The sequence below is a fragment of the Peromyscus leucopus genome, chromosome 1 (genome assembly GCF_004664715.2).
Source record: "Peromyscus leucopus breed LL Stock chromosome 1, UCI_PerLeu_2.1, whole genome shotgun sequence".
Classification (NCBI taxonomy): domain Eukaryota; kingdom Metazoa; phylum Chordata; class Mammalia; order Rodentia; family Cricetidae; genus Peromyscus; species Peromyscus leucopus.
This window is the reverse complement of record NC_051063.1, coordinates 167,351,959-167,368,922: the sequence shown is the minus strand read 5'-3', so window position 1 is coordinate 167,368,922 and position 16,964 is coordinate 167,351,959. Positions and strand designations below refer to the sequence as shown.

Sequence of the window (16,964 nt, the reverse complement as noted above, 5' to 3'; positions counted from 1 at the left end):
TGATGGCAGAATCTTTTGAGAACCCGGCTTTGGGACTCAGCCCCTTCCCATCCCTACGAGGTCCCACCTGCTGAACTATGACCTTTGACCCTGGCTTGTACTTGGTTCTTTTTGGGGCGGGGTGTAAAAGGACTGGGAGGGTGTTAGATGTGTTTGGCCTGGGAAGTAGGTGGGGCAGAGTGCAGGGCCCTGAGGAACGGCTATCAGTGACACTGAGTGTGAAGCTGGTCGGTCTGTCGACTGTGCTCGGTGCTTTGGTGTTTTGTGTGCATTTACAAGTGTGCTAGTTCCTCCTGGGACTGTGGCGTGAGTGTGTCTGTGATGCGTGAGCCTCTCAGAGTGCCTACGAAGTGCCTGTGTGCTTGCTCCCGGCTCCCAGCTTTGTCAGTGTGTGTTCGTGCTAAGGGTTCTGTGTGCACATGTGGAGTGTGTGCTGCTGAACCTGCATGTGTCTGTTGGTGTTCTGTCTGCTCTATGACTGCATGGTGGGAATATGTGAAGTTGCATGAATGTGTTTGGGTGTGAAAGAGTGTGCACCTATGTATCTTTCATTGTGCAGGTGAGTCTTGTGTGTGTGAGCCACTGTGTATTGACAAGGGTTATAGAGATGCAAGTGTCTAGTTGTCTGATAAGGGGCACACAGGTCTCTCTGTATCTGTGCATCTGTGCATGTGCAAAGGAGAGCCTGTGTGTGTGTGTGTGTGTGTGTGTGTGTGCGCAGGTATGTCAACCTTGAGGGCTGCGTGTCTCTCTTGGAAGTCCTTTTCTACTTTAGTCTCTGGGGACCAGGTTCTGTATGTTTAGGCATGTAGATACATGTGTCTACAAGATACACGCGCCTGTGCCTTGGGCGCAGGAGTGACTCTGCTTCTGGGTCTAGCAAGTGTGAGCTGTAGGTAGCATGCCAAGGCATAGTCTGTGGTCCTGGAACACAGATGTGACTATGTCCTGGGCTCAGTACCCTGCAGGGCAGGGAGCACCCAGACTGGGGTGGTGTACCCCTGTAGAGTTTGGACTGAGACTCATGGATTGGCATGGGCTCACCAATGTTAACGTGGATTGAGATGCGATGGCATGATAGGGACCCCCTGATGCTCTGCACTCTGGATGCCACTGATGTCTTTGAAGTTGGGGAGCCCATTTGAGAACTCTTGAGTTCTAAAGGATAAAATGTCTGGTCCAGGCTCTTGGGTCTCAAAAAGAGAAGCCTGGGAATTTAGAAATCTAGGGCTGCTAAGAGGGGTGGGTAGATTCCATGCTCCAGGAAACTGATACAGGTCAGGGAGGGGGTAAGGGTCAGCGCTCCTGAGACACCAGAGGGCAAAGCTCACATCCTGGACTCCTGGGGTTTGGAGGGTGAACAGTCCTGAGGCCCAGTCTGAAGATCCTGTAGCAGGGAGCCTGAGAAAGTGATCACTCTAGGGATTCCCTTGGCTCAGGTGGTCTCCAAGGTAGGCCTTGATGCCTAGAAAGAAGCTGGAAGAGGCCAATGGTGGTTTTGTTCTTTTGCAGGTACCGGCCCAGGCCCTGACTCCTTGAAGAGAGGTGAGTATAGTGCCATGCACCGGATGAGGGATGTGGGGTGTGCCTTGGGCTGGGGAAGAGACTGGGGTGATAGCACACTGCCCAGGCCAGAGCTCTACCAGTGTACCCGGGTGCAGAAGACCACGGTGTCCAGGGAGGCAGGTGCCCATTCCCACTGAAGAGTAGAGATAAGCCTGTGAGCATTGTAGTTGGGTAAGGGTTCATTTCATGGTGGTCAGGAGGCTCAGAGGGGCCCCATATGTCAAGATATGATGTCTCTCAAGATAGGTAAGGTGGTCACGAAGGTGGGGTCCCATTTTATCAGTAAGGATCCACAAGTGTTTCTAGGCATGGAATAACCCCTGCACGATGGTGATTCAGGCCTGTCATCCAAGCAGTCAGTGGGCTGAGGCAGGAGAATTATGAGTTTGGTGCCAGCCTGGGCTACACAGTGAGACCCAGTTTCAGAAAAAGGAGGAGGAGAAGAAAAGAAGGAGGGGCAATAGCTCACCTGTAGAGCACCTGCCTAGAATCCATTAGTGAAGGAGCAGGAGGTGTGGCTTAGCCACAGCACATTTGCTTAGCATGCGCAAGGCCCTGGGTTCCATCCGCAGCATCTCAGGCGTGCGCACACACATACACACACACACACACACACACACAGTGTTAGTATCATCTAACATTGATGTAGCGTTTATGAGGTCTGAAGCCAAGCTAAGCATGTTACAAAATGTTCTTCCTGAGCCCTCCCCAAAGCCCTGTGAGGTAGCTAGGGGTCATCATTGTCACACATGAGCACAGGGAGGCATAGGGGGAGGTGGTGTTTCATCGAAGCAACACACAACTGGGACTTGGGGTGCGAACCCTCGCAGAGGGATGGGATTCTAACCCGAGGTGCCACGGTGCCTTTGGGTGACCGGTAGCTGTTCTCGTTACCACTGTCTTTCCTACGAGTCTGCTGCGGCTCTGCCAGGAGAAACCCCGTGCTTGTTTCATAGAATTGGTTCTGGGCCCTGGAGACCCAAAGCAAGCAGGTGTCCCGCAGGGCTCCTGCTGGTGGAGGCCCACCTTCCAGACCTGGGCTTCGAGTCAGTGCAGAACTAGAGGGAGAAGAAGGCAGAATGGAGATGGGGGTGCACAGAGATGTGCTACCCTAGCCCTGCCTCAGCCTCTCTCCAGCCCATCTCCGTCTCCTTCTATCCCTGTTTCTCTCCTCCTCTATTTCGTCTCTCTAACTCTTTCCTCTCCCCCGCCTCTTCTATCCATCTCTGGCTCAGTCTGTTTGATGCATTTTCTTCTTCACTCAGGTTTTTTTTTTCCCCTTTGTTCCACTGTTACCTGACTTCATCTCCTCTTGGTTTCTTGAGACAGGGTCTTCATATGTAACCCAGGCTGGCCCACATCTTTGAACCTCTTGAGTGCTGGGATTACAGCTGCCTGCCACCACTGAGCCACGCCCCCAGCCCCTCATGGCTGGATTCTAGGCAGGTGCTCTACTACCAAGCCCCGCCCCCAGGCCTTCATTGGGGGATTCCAGGCACATGTTCTGCTGAGCTGTACCAGAACCTACTTCACCGCCTTGGGAAGCTATTTTCTCTTTTTGCCCTGCTGTCTTTCAGTCCATCTCTCCCCGACTTGCTTCCTTCTGATTCTCTCTCAGCCTTTCTCCAGCTTTCTTGGTCCCAATCTTCTTCCCCTGGGCAAGAAGATCAAGGTCACATATGGCCACCACCCCACATAGATTCCTTGGAGGTTGGTCAGCAGGGGCTAGGGCCAGGGCAGGGAGGGGTGAAATAGCTTCAAGGACGCCCCCTTCCCATCCTTTCCTCTTTACCCCCCTCTACCGCCCACCCTGTGTTGTGATGGGAGCTGACAGGTCGTGGGCTGCAGCTGCTGGAGGGGGAATCCCCGCCGGGAGGTTTTGCCTGGAGCAGAGGCATAGTGTGTGTGTGTGTGTGTGTGTGTGTGTGTGTGTGTGTGTGTGTGCATGCGCATGCATGCGCCTGTAGGCATGTATGGACCTCCTGTGTACCTACTGTTGGTACCGGTCACCCCGCTCAGGAGGGCAGCTGAACCTAGAAAGAAACCATACTCAGAGGAGGACTTCCCCAGACTGGGATGAGAAACTCTGATGCTTTTTTCTCAACTCTTCCCACCTTTTCCATTTTTTGGTTTGTTTTTTTGTTTGTTTGTTTGTTTGTTTGTTTTTGCCTTTTTTGTTTGTTTTCCACCAACTTAGGTGGAGGACTTAGCATTCATTGAGTGCTTACTGTGTGTTAGGCAGCGTACTCAGTGGTTCCCATGCATAAACTCAGTGTGAAGATGTTATTGTCTTAGCATACAAAGTCAAGAAATGTTGGCCTGTCCGGGTGTGGTAGCACGCATGTGTGATCCCAGTACTTGGAAGGCTGAAGGAGGAGGACCAAGATTTCAAGGCTAGCCTCAACCGTATAGCAGGTTCTAGAACAGTGTGACTACATACTATCCTGTCTTAAAGAACAAGATAGATGTGGTGCACACCCTTAATCCCAGGACATGGGAGGCAGAGGCAGGTGGATCTCTGAATTCAAGGCCAGTCTGGTCTACTCAGTGAGACCTTGTCTCAATAACAACAACAAAACTTGCTTTTGGGGAGATTTGTGACTTAAACCAGCCTGGGCGACATAATAATACCACTGTGTCACAAACAAGTGAAAAATAACAACAAAAATTTTTAAAAGGGAGAAAAATAAAGAAATTATGGCTTAGGTATGGGAATCATTACTGTGGTCTTCTAGAGTTAGTAAATGAGAGAACTGGAATTAGTACTCAAATGTGGTTGATTTTAAAGCACTTCTAGGCCAGCAAGATGGCTCACCATGTGAAGGAGCTTGCTGCACAATTCTAGCAACCTAAGTGCGATTCCCGGAAGCCACATGAAGGTGGGATGAAGGAACCAGTTCCAGAAAGTTGTCCCCTGACCCTGCCACACATACACAATAGTAATAATATTTAAAATGAAAGGGCCCACAGTTCTGTGCTTGTTATGCATTAGGCACCCAGTGATGTTGCAGCAATAATTTTTAGTATGTGTTAAATTGTACATGCCAGGTGCTGTTCTAACAGTGGTGCTCATGAGTGTACATAATCCTCACATAATCCTCACCAAAATAAAGCCTGTTCCTTCTCTCCGTTTTACAGATGAAGAAACCGAGATTCAGAGAGGTTCAGACACGTGCCCGAGGTCACACAGCTAGTAAGTGTCACAGCTGGAATTCGAACTAAGAATGTGTGTTTGACCTCCTTGTTCCTGAATTTCAGCCAACAGTGATTTCAGGATATCTGGTGGGCTGGGAGGTCATGGGCAGTTGGGGAGCTCCTAGAGCCCTGACAGAGGTGGGAGGAAAGAAGACTTTGGAGGAACACAAAGGTGATTTGTCAATTACTATGGGAAATTTTGTAATCAGATCTGGGTGTTTTGGTCCAGATCTGTAATCCTAGCACTTAGAAGGCAGACACAGGAGGATCATGAATTCAAAGCCAACCTGGGATACAGTGACACTTTGTCTAGGAAAAAGAAAGGCCAGATGGCAGCCTACACCTTTAATCCTAGCTCTTGAGAGGCTGAGGCAGGCTGATCTGCGTGAGTTTGAGGCCAGGCTGGGCTACAAAGTGAGTTCAGACCAGCTGAGGCTACATAGTAAGACCCTGTCTAGAGAAGAGAGAATGAGAGAGAGGGAGAGAGAGAGAGAGAGAGAGAGAGAGAGAGAGAGAGAGAGAGAAGAAAGAAAGAGAGAGAGAGAGAGAAAGGAAGGAAGGAAGGAAGGAAGGAAGGAAGGAAGGAAGGAAGGAAGGAAGGAAGGAAGGAAGGAAAAGAAAGAAAAGGTTGGCCATTTTACCAGCCGCTTTGAAGTCTGTTGTCCAGAACTCATTCACTGGGAGTTAAAGGATACAGTTTGACGTTCACCAGCACATGCCAGGGTTTTAAGGGTGGTGACCAAGGCAGGTCCAGGTATCCTGCCTGACTATCATTTTCCCCTCCAGGTCTCACCTCCTGCTTCTCCCGCCTCCCCTCTGCACCATGGCTCCAGGCTCCTTCTCCTCTGGGCTTCTCTCGCCACCACCTGCTGCTCTCCCTTTTCTGCTGCTGCTCTGGGCAGGGGCATCTCGCGGCCAGCCCTGCCCCGGTCGCTGCATCTGCCAGAACGTGGCACCTACACTGACCATGCTGTGTGCCAAGACCGGCCTGCTCTTTGTGCCGCCCGCCATTGACAGGCGCGTGGTAGAGCTGCGGCTCACCGACAACTTCATTGCGGCTGTGCGTCGTCGAGACTTCGCCAACATGACCAGCCTGGTCCACCTCACCCTGTCCCGCAACACTATTGGTCAGGTGGCAGCCGGTGCCTTTGCTGACCTCCGTGCTCTCCGGGCCCTGCACCTCGACAGTAACCGCCTCGCAGAGGTGCGCGGGGACCAGCTCCGGGGCTTGGGTAACCTCCGCCACTTGATCCTCGGCAACAATCAGATCCGTAAGGTGGAGTCCGCAGCTTTCGACGCCTTCCTGTCCACCGTGGAGGACCTGGATCTGTCCTACAACAACCTAGAGGCATTGCCGTGGGAGGCGGTGGGCCAGATGGTGAACTTGAACACCCTCACGCTGGACCACAATCTCATCGATCATATTGCGGAGGGCACCTTTGTGCAGCTGCACAAACTCGTGCGCTTGGACATGACCTCTAACCGTCTGCACAAACTGCCCCCCGACGGGCTCTTCCTGAGGTCCCAGGGCGGTGGGCCCAAGCCACCCACCCCACTGACCGTGAGCTTCGGTGGCAACCCGCTGCACTGCAACTGTGAACTGCTCTGGCTGCGGCGCCTGACCAGAGAGGATGACTTGGAGACATGCGCCACGCCCGAGCATCTCACTGACCGCTACTTCTGGTCCATCCCCGAGGAGGAATTTCTATGTGAGCCACCGCTCATCACGAGGCAGGCAGGAGGCAAGGCCCTGGTGGTGGAGGGCCAGGCTGTCAGTCTGCGCTGCCGGGCGGTGGGTGACCCTGAGCCCGTGGTGCATTGGGTGGCCCCTGATGGGCGACTGCTGGGGAACTCCAGCCGGACCCGAGTCCGTGGGGATGGAACGCTGGATGTGACCATCACCACCTTGAGGGACAGCGGTACCTTTACTTGCATAGCCTCCAATGCTGCCGGGGAAGCCACTGCCCCGGTGGAGGTATGTGTGGTACCTCTGCCACTGATGGCGCCCCCGCCTGCTGCCCCGCCACCTCTCACTGAGCCTGGTTCTTCTGACATCGCCACACCAGGCAGACCTGGTGCCAACGACTCAGCCACTGAACGACGGCTTGTGGCTGCTGAACTCACGTCCAGCTCTGTGCTCATCCGCTGGCCGGCTCAGAGGCCAGTGCCTGGCATCCGCATGTACCAAGTGCAATACAACAGCTCTGCGGATGACTCTCTAGTCTACAGGTGAGTGCGGGGCTGCAGTCCCAGGACCTCCTCTCCAACTCGAGCATCCTTTCCTCCCTCCGTCCGTCTGCTCATCTATCCCCTTGACCTTGCTGAGATGGATAGGCCTGGAGTTGCTTCCTTGTTTTCTGCTGTGCAGTCTTTGTGTTTCTCGAGCTTAGGAGATATTTGTGGAACACAACATGAGCCAGTGAAGGGCTGGGTAATGGGGTTATAAAAGTGAGTAGGGCCCGGTGCTTCAGGCTGGTGAGCCTTTCAGAAGCTGAGGCAGGAGGATTGCAAGGAAAAGGCTGGCCTGGACAACTTGGAGGCACTGTCTCAAAATTTAAAAAGTAGAAAAAAGAGGGTTGGAGATGGAGCTCAGTTATAGTGAGTTAGAGCCCCTGCCTAGAACCCCACAGTGAGGGGCTGGGGTGTGGCTCAGTGGTAGAGCCCCTGCCTAGAATCCCCCAGTGAGGAGCTGGGGTGTGGCTCAGTGGTAGAGCTCCTGCCTAGAATCCCCCAGTGAGGGGCTGGGGACGTGGCTCAGTGGTAGAGCCCCTGCCTAGAATCCCCCAGTGAGGGGCTGGGGGTGTGGCTCAGTGGTAGAGCCCCTGCCTAGAATCCCCCAGTGAGGGGCTGGGGTGTGACTCAGTGGTAGAGCCCCTGCCTAGAATCCCCCAGTGAGGGGCTGGGGGTGTGGCTCAGTGGTAGAGCCCCTGCCTAGAATCCCCCAGTGAGGGGCTGGGGTGTGACTCAGTGGTAGAGCCTCTGCCTAGAATCCCCCAGTGAGGGGCTGGGGTGTGGCTCAGTGGTGGAGTACTTGCTAAGCTGGGGAAGCACTAAGTTCCATTCCCATTACTGCCAAACAACAAATATCTCACAGGGTTCATGGTTAACATCACTTGCTCTCCAGAGGCTTCTGATCATGAATTCTATCAGTTAAACATTGTGGCACATAAAACACATGTTTTTATAGTTACATTTCTATTTATGTCAATACTACTATTCCAATTGGATATATTATAGAAACGGAAAGCAAAAAGCATGAGAAAAATAGAAACAAATGTAACGAACCAGTTTGGTTTCTATTGCTGTGACCAAGCCATTCAGTGGTGGTGAATGCCTTTTATCCCAGCACTTGAGAGGCAGGTGAATCCCTGAGTTTGAAACCAGCTTAGTCTATGGAGTAAGTTCCAGGGCAGCCAGGGTTACATAGAGAAACCTTGTCCCAAAGCAACAACAACAAAACAAAATAAAAACATTATGACCATCAAAAACAAAAACAAAACAAACAAACAAAAAACCACTCTGACCAAAAGCAACTTGGGGAGGGGAGGGTTTATTTTTCATCCTACAACCCTCAGGTCACACACAGTCCATCACTGAGGGAAGTCAGGGCAGGAACTCAGGGCGGGAACCTGGAGGCAGAGGCCATGGAGGAGTGCTGCTCACTGGCTTGCTCCCATGGCTGTTCAGTCTACTTTCTTATACAACGCAGGAGGACCTGCCATGGGTGTCACCACCCACATTGAGCTGGGCCCTTCCATCCCATGTCAATCATTAATCTAGAAAATGCCCCCACAGACTTCCCTATGGGCCAGTCTGATGGAAGAAGCATTTTCTCAGTTGAGGTTCCCAGATGACCCTAGCTTGTGTCAAGTTGACAAGAAAACTAATCAGTAGCTATGAGTTATTTACACCATGGTCTTAGGGTGAACAGGCCTGCAGGGAGATAGCTATCAATCTATTGTCTTTTCCTCTCCCATCTGTCTGTACTTTCTCTCTCTCTGTCCATCATTAGGCACTTATACTACACTGTACAGGGCCCTGACTTGGGTGTGGCTGTGGGTCATAGAGAAGAAAAGAGAAGGGTAAGATGGAAATGAACAGAAATTTGTTTATTATTATTTGAGACAGGGTTTCTCTGTGTAGTCCTGGCTGTTCTGGAACTCACTCTGTAGACCAGCCTGGCCACAAACTCACAGAGATCTGACTGCCTCTGCCTCCCGAGTGCTGGGATTATAAGTGTGCGCTACCACCGCCCAGCCCTGAAATGAGAATTTATAAAGAAATAATTACCTACCTCGCTTCCATCCTTACCTGGGAAACAGTAGGTATTCAATATGTGTGTTTCCTGAACACAAAGGACAGCTCTGAGGCAGACATTGTGGCACATGTCTGTGATCCAAGCACTTGAGGGACTGAAGCAAGAGGATCTTCAGTTCAAGGTCAGTCTGTGGTACGTAGTGGCTTTGAGGTCAGTCTGAGCTACATAGTGAGATCTTGTCTCAACAGACAAAACAATAAAAAAGGCAGCTTAGCTGCTTCCAGTGTGACCATTGGCGCCTGGGACCCGAGGAGTCCAGTGGGTAGAGCCCACTGTGAATCGATGCCTGAGCCCTGTATCCTGACACTTTGTCAGTGGGGCTCTCGGCCGCAGACCCTGGCACACAGCAGGGGTGGCACACAGTGGGCATTGAAAAATGGCGGTTGGCTACATAGACGCATCTCGTTTGCCTTCCTTGTGCAGTGTAGAGTGGCTGCTGAGCCTCATTCCTGTGGGCTATCAGAGGGTCTGGAACCACTCCCCATCTGTGGTCGCCCCAACAACTTGAGTGTGCTCAGCCCTTCACAAAAAAGCCCGTCTCTTGACCTGTGTCTCTGCTTGCCCGGGGCCTCGCTTTCCCCGTGGCTCTGCTTTTCCTTGGTTTCTGAGACAGGCTCTTGCCCTTGTAGCCTAGGCTATCCTTTGACTATGTAGTCCCAGGCTGGCACGGAACTCTGGATCTTCTGAGATTTCTGGGACTACCCCAGGTACACATTTCCTCATTTTGCTTCTGACTGTCCAACACTGAGGGCATTGTTGGCTTTCTCAGAGGCTCTCCCTAGATTAGACTAGCCCATTCTTACAAGCGGTCAGCAAACCAAGGCTCCAAACAGAAGCCTTCATAAACTATGTCCAAAGCTGCGGCTGTATTCTGCTTCCAGCTTCTCTATGGAGCAGTTGCCACACTCCCATTTACTTCATTTAAAAACTTTAAAATGACTTTTTCTCGTGTGTGTCACTTAAGATTTTTTAAGTTACATTTATTTGTGTGTGTGGTGGGGAGCATTAGTGCCATGGTGTGCTTGTACCTGTCAGAGGACATCTTGTAGGAATCAGTTCTCTCTTTCCACCATGGGAATCTTGGGATGGAACTCTGGTTGTTAGGTTTGGTGGCAAGCTCCCTTACCCACTGAGCCATCTTGCCAGCTTTTATTTATTTATTTATTTATTTATTTATTTATTTATTTATTTAGGGTTTTCGAGACAGGGTTTCTCTGTGTAGTTTTGGAGCCTGTCTTGGAACTCACTCTATAGTCCAGGCTGGCCTCGAACTCACAGAGATTCACTTGCCTCTGCCTCCCGAGTGCTGGGATTAAAGGCGTGCGCCACCGCTGCCCAACTCCTTTATTTTATTTTTATTCATTCATTTCTTTGTGGTACTGTTGACTGAACTGAGGTACTCATGCATGCTAGGTACTCACTCTATAATGCTCCCAGCCCCTCACTGGGGGATTCTAGGCAGAGGCTCTACCACTGAGCCACACCCCCAGCCCCTCACTGGGGGATTCTAGGCAGGGGCTCTACCACTGATCCACACCCCAGCCCCTCACTGGGGGATTCTAGGCAGGGGCTCTACCACTGAGCCACACCCCCAACCCCTCATTGGGGGATTCTAGGCAGGGGCTCTACCACTGACCACACCCCACCCCTCACTGGGGGACTCTAGGCAGGTGCTCTACCACTGAGCCACACCCCAGCCCCTCACTGGAGGATCCTAGGCAGGGGCTCTACCACTGAGCCACACCCCCAGCCCCTCACTGGGGAATTCTAGGCGGGTGCTCTACCACTAAGCCTGTTTTTTCTTTTAAGACACAGAACTTGAGGCTCTGTGGGGGAGACCATTTGCTCTTAGACGCAGAGAGCAGCAGAGCTTTTTTCATATGCTTGAACGCACACTTATTGAATACCTAGTGTTTGCCAGGCAGGGATGGAGGGGAGATGGATGATGTATTTCTGTCAGTCATTCAGATTGTGTGATTTTTTTTTTTTTCCTCATCTCTCTTCACTGCTCCTGTCTGGGTAGGGGAAAGTTCCAGACCCAGCATGAAAGCAGATCTTGATGGCCCCCAGCTGGGCAAGTTCCCAGGACTCTTTCCTCCAGAGGGCCCGGTTCTATCCTGCATCCTCCATTGCTGACGCTTGTACATAGGACAGCACTGCAGGGGTTAACTTCCTCTCTGCAGCCATGGGCTGAGGTGGCATCCAATGAGAAGCCTGCTCAGCTGCTTGCTCTGGCCTGGCAGCCAATGAGAGACTCATGGGCTCAGGCTTTCTTAAGGAGCCAGTGACTGTCCTTGAAAAGAGGGGGATCCCCTAGCAACTGGTTATTTGGGGAGAAGAACAAGGGAATCCAAGGCTCTAGCAGAGGAAAAGGGAAAGTTCATTCAAGAAGGGGGTCAGGGCAACCGGAGGTGGGTGACCTATGGAAAACAGAGCCTAATGAGAAACCAAAGGGCCCTTTGAGACCTATGCTTGAAGTCCTGGAGGGTGGTGCCTGGTGACAGGGTCTTTCTTGGTGGGGGTCTCAGGACCAGGGCTGGCAGGCCTGTGGAGCTCTGACAGGTAAGCGTGGGTGGGGATGAGGCAGCGCTTTTTAGAAGGGGCGGAACTTGTTCTGCATGGTCTCAAGCAGAGGAAGAGGCGGTGCTCGGCTCGTCCTGGTGAGGCACTAAAGTCCTCGGCAGGAGAGAAGAGTCTGTGAGGTTGGGTGCTGGGCGTGCCAGTCAGGGTGCACTCCACACTTCTGGGCTCTCTGAGGCTGGCAGTAACCAAGACAGACTGTGCCAAGAGATGCTCATCAAAAGAGAACAAAGTCTGGGAGGGAGTGTCCCAAAGGTGGATCTTAGAGGAATGCAGAGGATGCTGCTGGGGAGGTGGCTTCGTGGGTCAGGGCACTTTCTACCAAGCCTAACGACTTGAGTTCTGTCCCTGGGACACACATGGTGAAAGGAGATTCCTGTAAGTTGTCCTCTGACCTCTTCCTTACATATGCACACACACACACATTAATAAATGTAATTTAGATGAGGTCAGGCCTGTTAAGGATGATATTGCCGTAGACAAAAATAGAGAGAGATGTAGAAGAGGGCAAGTAGCCTTAGAATGGGAGCCCGCAAGGGCTGCTGGGAACACTGGGTGGGATATTAGCTCATAGTGAGATCCTTTAGATAATTCAGGTTTTAGCTATGCTAATTCATTCATTCCTTATGCTGTCTCTAGGATGTGGGGATTCCTACTGTCCCCATTAGAGGGAAATGACGCACAGAGAAGTTAAGAAACTTGTGTATGGTCACAGAGGGCAGAGAAGAGGACCTATCCCAGAGTTGTGGCTCCCCGGTGTTTAACAGAAGGACTTTGCTGTACTGTGTACCTCATTTGAGGAGAATGGTCTATAGCAAATGAAACCCATGCTTATCTACATTTTAGCCGATTGTAGATGAGATTTGGGGAGTATGGGTCAGTGAACTGATTTCTGGAATTCTGGTGGTACAGTGATCTGCACACATGGAACAGCTGGTTGCCTCTAGAGGAGCTGTCCCGAGGTGCCTCGAAGGGACATGGCTTCTAAGCCAGAGTGCAATTAGAAGGGGAGTGAGTGGGGATGTGTAGCTGAGGTGTTTGGGAAACTGAACCAGAAGCTAGAGATTTTACCCAAATGTGGGGCATGTCCTGCAGCATGCCTACTCCCCCAAAGGCAAGAATGTGTATCAAAGTGGAATTATGGCTGGGAATGTGGCTCAACTGGTAGATGCTTGAAGGAAGACCTGGGTTTGATCCCTACTGCCACAAAAGCAAAACCAAACAAACCAATAGGACAGGACGCGATGGGTGCGTGTCTGTAAGCCTGAAATCCCAGCATTCAGGAGGTGGAGGCGGGATGGAAACCAGGGACTGGAAGTCCAGCCATTGCCCTCGCAGGGATAAAACAGTTGTTGACTTCAGTATCCATCTGAATAGAGGCACGACATGTAGACTAGGGGGGGTGGCCATAACATTGATCTCCTTAAATGGCAGATGACAATTGTCCAAGGTATGAATGAGATAGTCCCAGTAGGTGATGCTCACGGTAGGTGGGTCTAAAGGCGGGGCATGTAGATGAGGGGGCGTTGTCTTGAGCCCCGAACCCGAAAGGCTGGTAATATATTGAAGGAGGAGCGGCTTGAATGGTGGCTGTAGTCTAGGTAGCCTGTGAGACACTAGTAGCATGGTTTCCCATAGTTGAAGAATGAAGTGAAAGGGTGTGGTTGAGAGTGGGGCTAACTCCGTCCTGATCCCACCCCTTTCCACAGGATGATCCCTTCTACCAGCCAGACCTTCCTGGTGAATGATCTGGCGGCTGGCCGCGCCTATGACTTGTGTGTGCTGGCAGTCTACGACGACGGGGCCACCGCTCTGCCAGCTACCAGAGTGGTGGGCTGTGTGCAGTTCACCACGGCGGGAGATCCCGCACCATGCCGCCCACTGAGGGCCCACTTCTTGGGCGGCACCATGATCATCGCCATCGGGGGCGTCATCGTAGCCTCGGTCCTCGTTTTCATCGTTCTGCTCATGATTCGTTACAAGGTGTACGGCGATGGGGACAGCCGTCGCATCAAAGGCACGTCCAGGTCGCCCCCTCGGGTCAGCCACGTGTGCTCTCAGACCAACGGCGGCGGCGGCTCAGGCGCACAACAGGCCTCCGCCCCACCGGCTCCAGACCGCTACGAGGCGCTGCGGGAGGTGGCGGTCCCTGCAGCCATCGAGGCGAAGGCGACCGAGGCCGAGGCGACTTCCACTGAGCTAGAGGTGGTGCTTGGACGCTCTCTGGGTGGCTCGGCCACCTCGCTATGCTTGCTGCCCTCCGAGGAAACTTCTGGGGAGGAACCTAGGGCCGTGACGGGTCCTCGAAGGAGCCGCTCGGGGGCCTTGGGGCCTCCAACTTCAGCGCCCCCAACGCTAGCTCTTGTTCCGGGGGGAGCCCCGGCCCGGCCGAGGCCACAACAACGCTATTCCTTTGACGGGGACTACGGAGCGCTGTTCCAGAGTCACAGTTACCCGCGCCGCGCCCGGCGGACAAAGCGCCACCGGTCCACGCCACACCTGGACGGGGCCGGAGGGGGCGCGGCCGGGGAAGACGGAGACCTGGGGCTGGGCTCCGCCCGGGCCCGCCTGGCCTTCACCAGCACCGAATGGATGCTGGAGAGTACCGTGTGAGCGCCCGGCGCACGGGCACCGGGACGCCTGTGGGGCCGCACTTAGGTGCCCAGCCCGGCCGGATGCGGGGAAGGCTGGAGAGGAGGGATGCGCGAGGGGCGGGGCCAGCCGCAGTCGGGCCGAGCCCACTCGCGTCCGGGATTGGAGGCGGGCCGCCGGCCTCTCCGACTCCACCCCTCCGCCCCGCCCCCCGCGCGCTCGCGGACCTTGCCGGAGCCGGTGCCTTACACAGCGAAGCGCGGGGAGGGGCGGGGCCCCCCCACACTGCAGCACTGAGACACGAGTCCCCTCCCCCACCCGGGACCCTGGGGCCGGGGCGAGGGGCCCATTCCTTGTATCTGGCTGGACTAGATCTCATTCTGCCCCGCGGCCGGCGGCCTCCAAAGCCTCCAGCCCCCTCAGCCCCAGTCCCCTCCCTGGTCCCACCTGGTCTGGTTTGGAGGGAGGGGCTCCTCCTTTCTCCTCTCTGTGTCCACGTCTTTCCTGCCCACTGTCGTCCGTCTTAAGTCTTTCCCTACTTGTCTCCCTTTTCTCTGTCCCGTGGTCGTCTCTTCTCCCTCTGACCGCCCTTGATTTTTTAGTTTGTTTATTTATTTTGTTCTGTGTCCTTGTCTCCTGATTCCCTCTCCTCAGCATCTCCCGGGCAGGTCCCACTGAAGGACCAGACTCTTCTTCCCTCTGCCTTCCTGTCCCCACAATGAATCCCCACACACAGACAAAATCCAAAAACCAAATCCCTCTATCGGAGCCGGGACCCTCCGCCGCAGCAGAATTAAACTTTTTTCTGTGTCTGAGGCGGCTCTGCTGACGTGTGTGTGTGTGTGTGTGTGTGTGTGTGTGTGTGTGTGTGTGTGCCTGTCTTGGGGGAGGAGGACTCTGAATCAGACTGAAAAGAGCATGACAGTGAGGACCGGGAAACTGGCAGGCAGACTCGGAGGGGGGAAGTAGAAAAAAAAAACAAAACCAAAAACACGAATGAGAGGTGGCTGGTGTGTGGGGAACCCTTAAGCCATCCTGCCTCTCCTCACAATAACCCTAGGACTTGGGTACTGTTGGCTCCCTCTGCAGATGAGGACACTGAGGCCAGGTGGGTTAGACAACATGTCCTGGCATAACCAGAAGGGTGGAAACTTGAGATTAGTTAATTTAATAGTAATTTCAGGAGGCATAGTGGCCCTCGCCTTTAATCCCAGAACTTGAGAGACAGAGGCTGGCAGATCTTTGTGATCTTGAGGCCAGCCTGGTCTATATAATGAGTTCCAGACCAGCTAGGGTTACATAGTAAGACCATCTCAAAACAACAACAAAGTAATTCCATATAACATTTACTTACTTATTTGGTGTGAGTGTGTGTGGTGTATCATGTATGCTGGTGCACTTATTCATGTGTGTCAATGGGGAGGTCAGAGGTACATGTTGGGTGTCTCTCTCTGTCATTCTTCACCTTATTTTTTGAGGCAGTCTCATGGGAGCTCACCACTTTGGCTGGACTGGCTGGCTATTGAACTCCAGGGTTCTCCAATATCCACCTCTGCCTCCAGCGCTGGAGTTATAGATGTGTTATTTATGTGGGTGCTGGAGGGGGTCTGAACTCAGGTCCCTGTGTTTTCGTGACAAGCACTACCCACTGAGACATCTCCTCAGACACATACACTACCTACGTATACGTGCATGAGTGTGTGTGTGTGTGTGTGTGTGTGTGTGTGTGTGTGTGGTTTTTCACAGGGTTTCCCTGAAAACTCACTATATAGGCTGGGCTAGCCTCCCAACTTTCTGTGACTTTCTTGCCTGTATCAGATGCTGGGACTGTGGGTCTGCATTACCATGTCCAATCTCAAACTGGCTTCAGATTTGTGGTGCTCCTCCTGTCTCTGCCTCCTGCGTGCAGAGATAATATGCTTGCAACATCACAACCAGCACTTTTTCTTTTTTTGAGGCAAGATCTTGATTCATGTAGCCCAGGCTGGCCTTGAACTTTCAGTTATCCGGCCTTAGCCTCTGGAGTGCCAGGTTTATGGGCAAGTGTCCTGGGAAAACAGACTTAACAGCATGGGTAGAAATTGGGCACGGGGATCATGCCTATAATCTTGGGCAGTAGAAGCAGGAGAATCAGAAGTTCAAGACTTCTGATTGGGTTGGCAAGTTGGCTCTGTGAGTAAAGATACTTGCCACCAAGTCTGACGATCTGAATTTGGTCCCTGGGATCTACATGGCGTAGCACATTCTCACCCCCCACAAAATAAATATATAAAATTAATTTTTTTTTTAAAGTTCAAAAAGAGATGGCTCAGTGGTTAAGAGCACTTGCTGACCTTATGGAGAACCCAGGTTTGATTCCCAGTACCCACATGGCAGCTCCCCAGTTCCAGGGGATCCCATGTCCTCTTCTGGCTTCTGTGGGCATGTGTGTGATGCACAGGCATGCACACATAAATCAATATATATTTTTGAGACAGGGTTTCTCTGTGTAGTTTTGGTGCCTGTCCTGGAACTTACTCTGTAGACCAGGCTGGTCTTGAACTCACAGAGATCTGCCTGGCTCTGCCTCCCGAGTGCTGGGATTAAAGGCATGCACCACCACCGCCCAGCCATATCAATATTTTTTTAAAGAAAAAAAGTTCAAGACTATCATCTACATGTAGAGTTTGAGACCAGCATGGGCTACATAAGATCCTGAGTTTTTGTTTTGTTT

At 52.5% G+C, this 16,964-nt stretch overlaps 1 protein-coding gene across 3 annotated transcripts in view; it reads left to right on the top strand.

Moving 5' to 3' along the window:
• Nucleotides 1-15,066, top strand: part of Lrfn1 (leucine rich repeat and fibronectin type III domain containing 1) — a 16,072-nt gene extending 1,006 nt beyond the window's left edge. For 2 of the 3 annotated variants that reach the window (XM_028859162.1, XM_028859164.2), the window contains exons 2-5: nt 1,513-1,545; nt 4,705-4,759; nt 5,548-6,990; nt 13,369-15,066. In XM_028859162.1, the coding sequence (XP_028714995.1) occupies nt 5,585-6,990; nt 13,369-14,272 (2,310 nt within the window). In that variant the 5' untranslated portion in view covers nt 1,513-1,545; nt 4,705-4,759; nt 5,548-5,584 and the 3' untranslated portion in view covers nt 14,273-15,066. Of the gene's footprint in view, nt 560-1,512; nt 1,546-4,704; nt 4,760-5,547; nt 6,991-13,368 lie in introns of all 3 variants that reach the window. The other variant, XM_028859163.2, reaches the window with a different exon arrangement.
• Nucleotides 15,067-16,964: the final 1,898 nt, after the last annotated feature.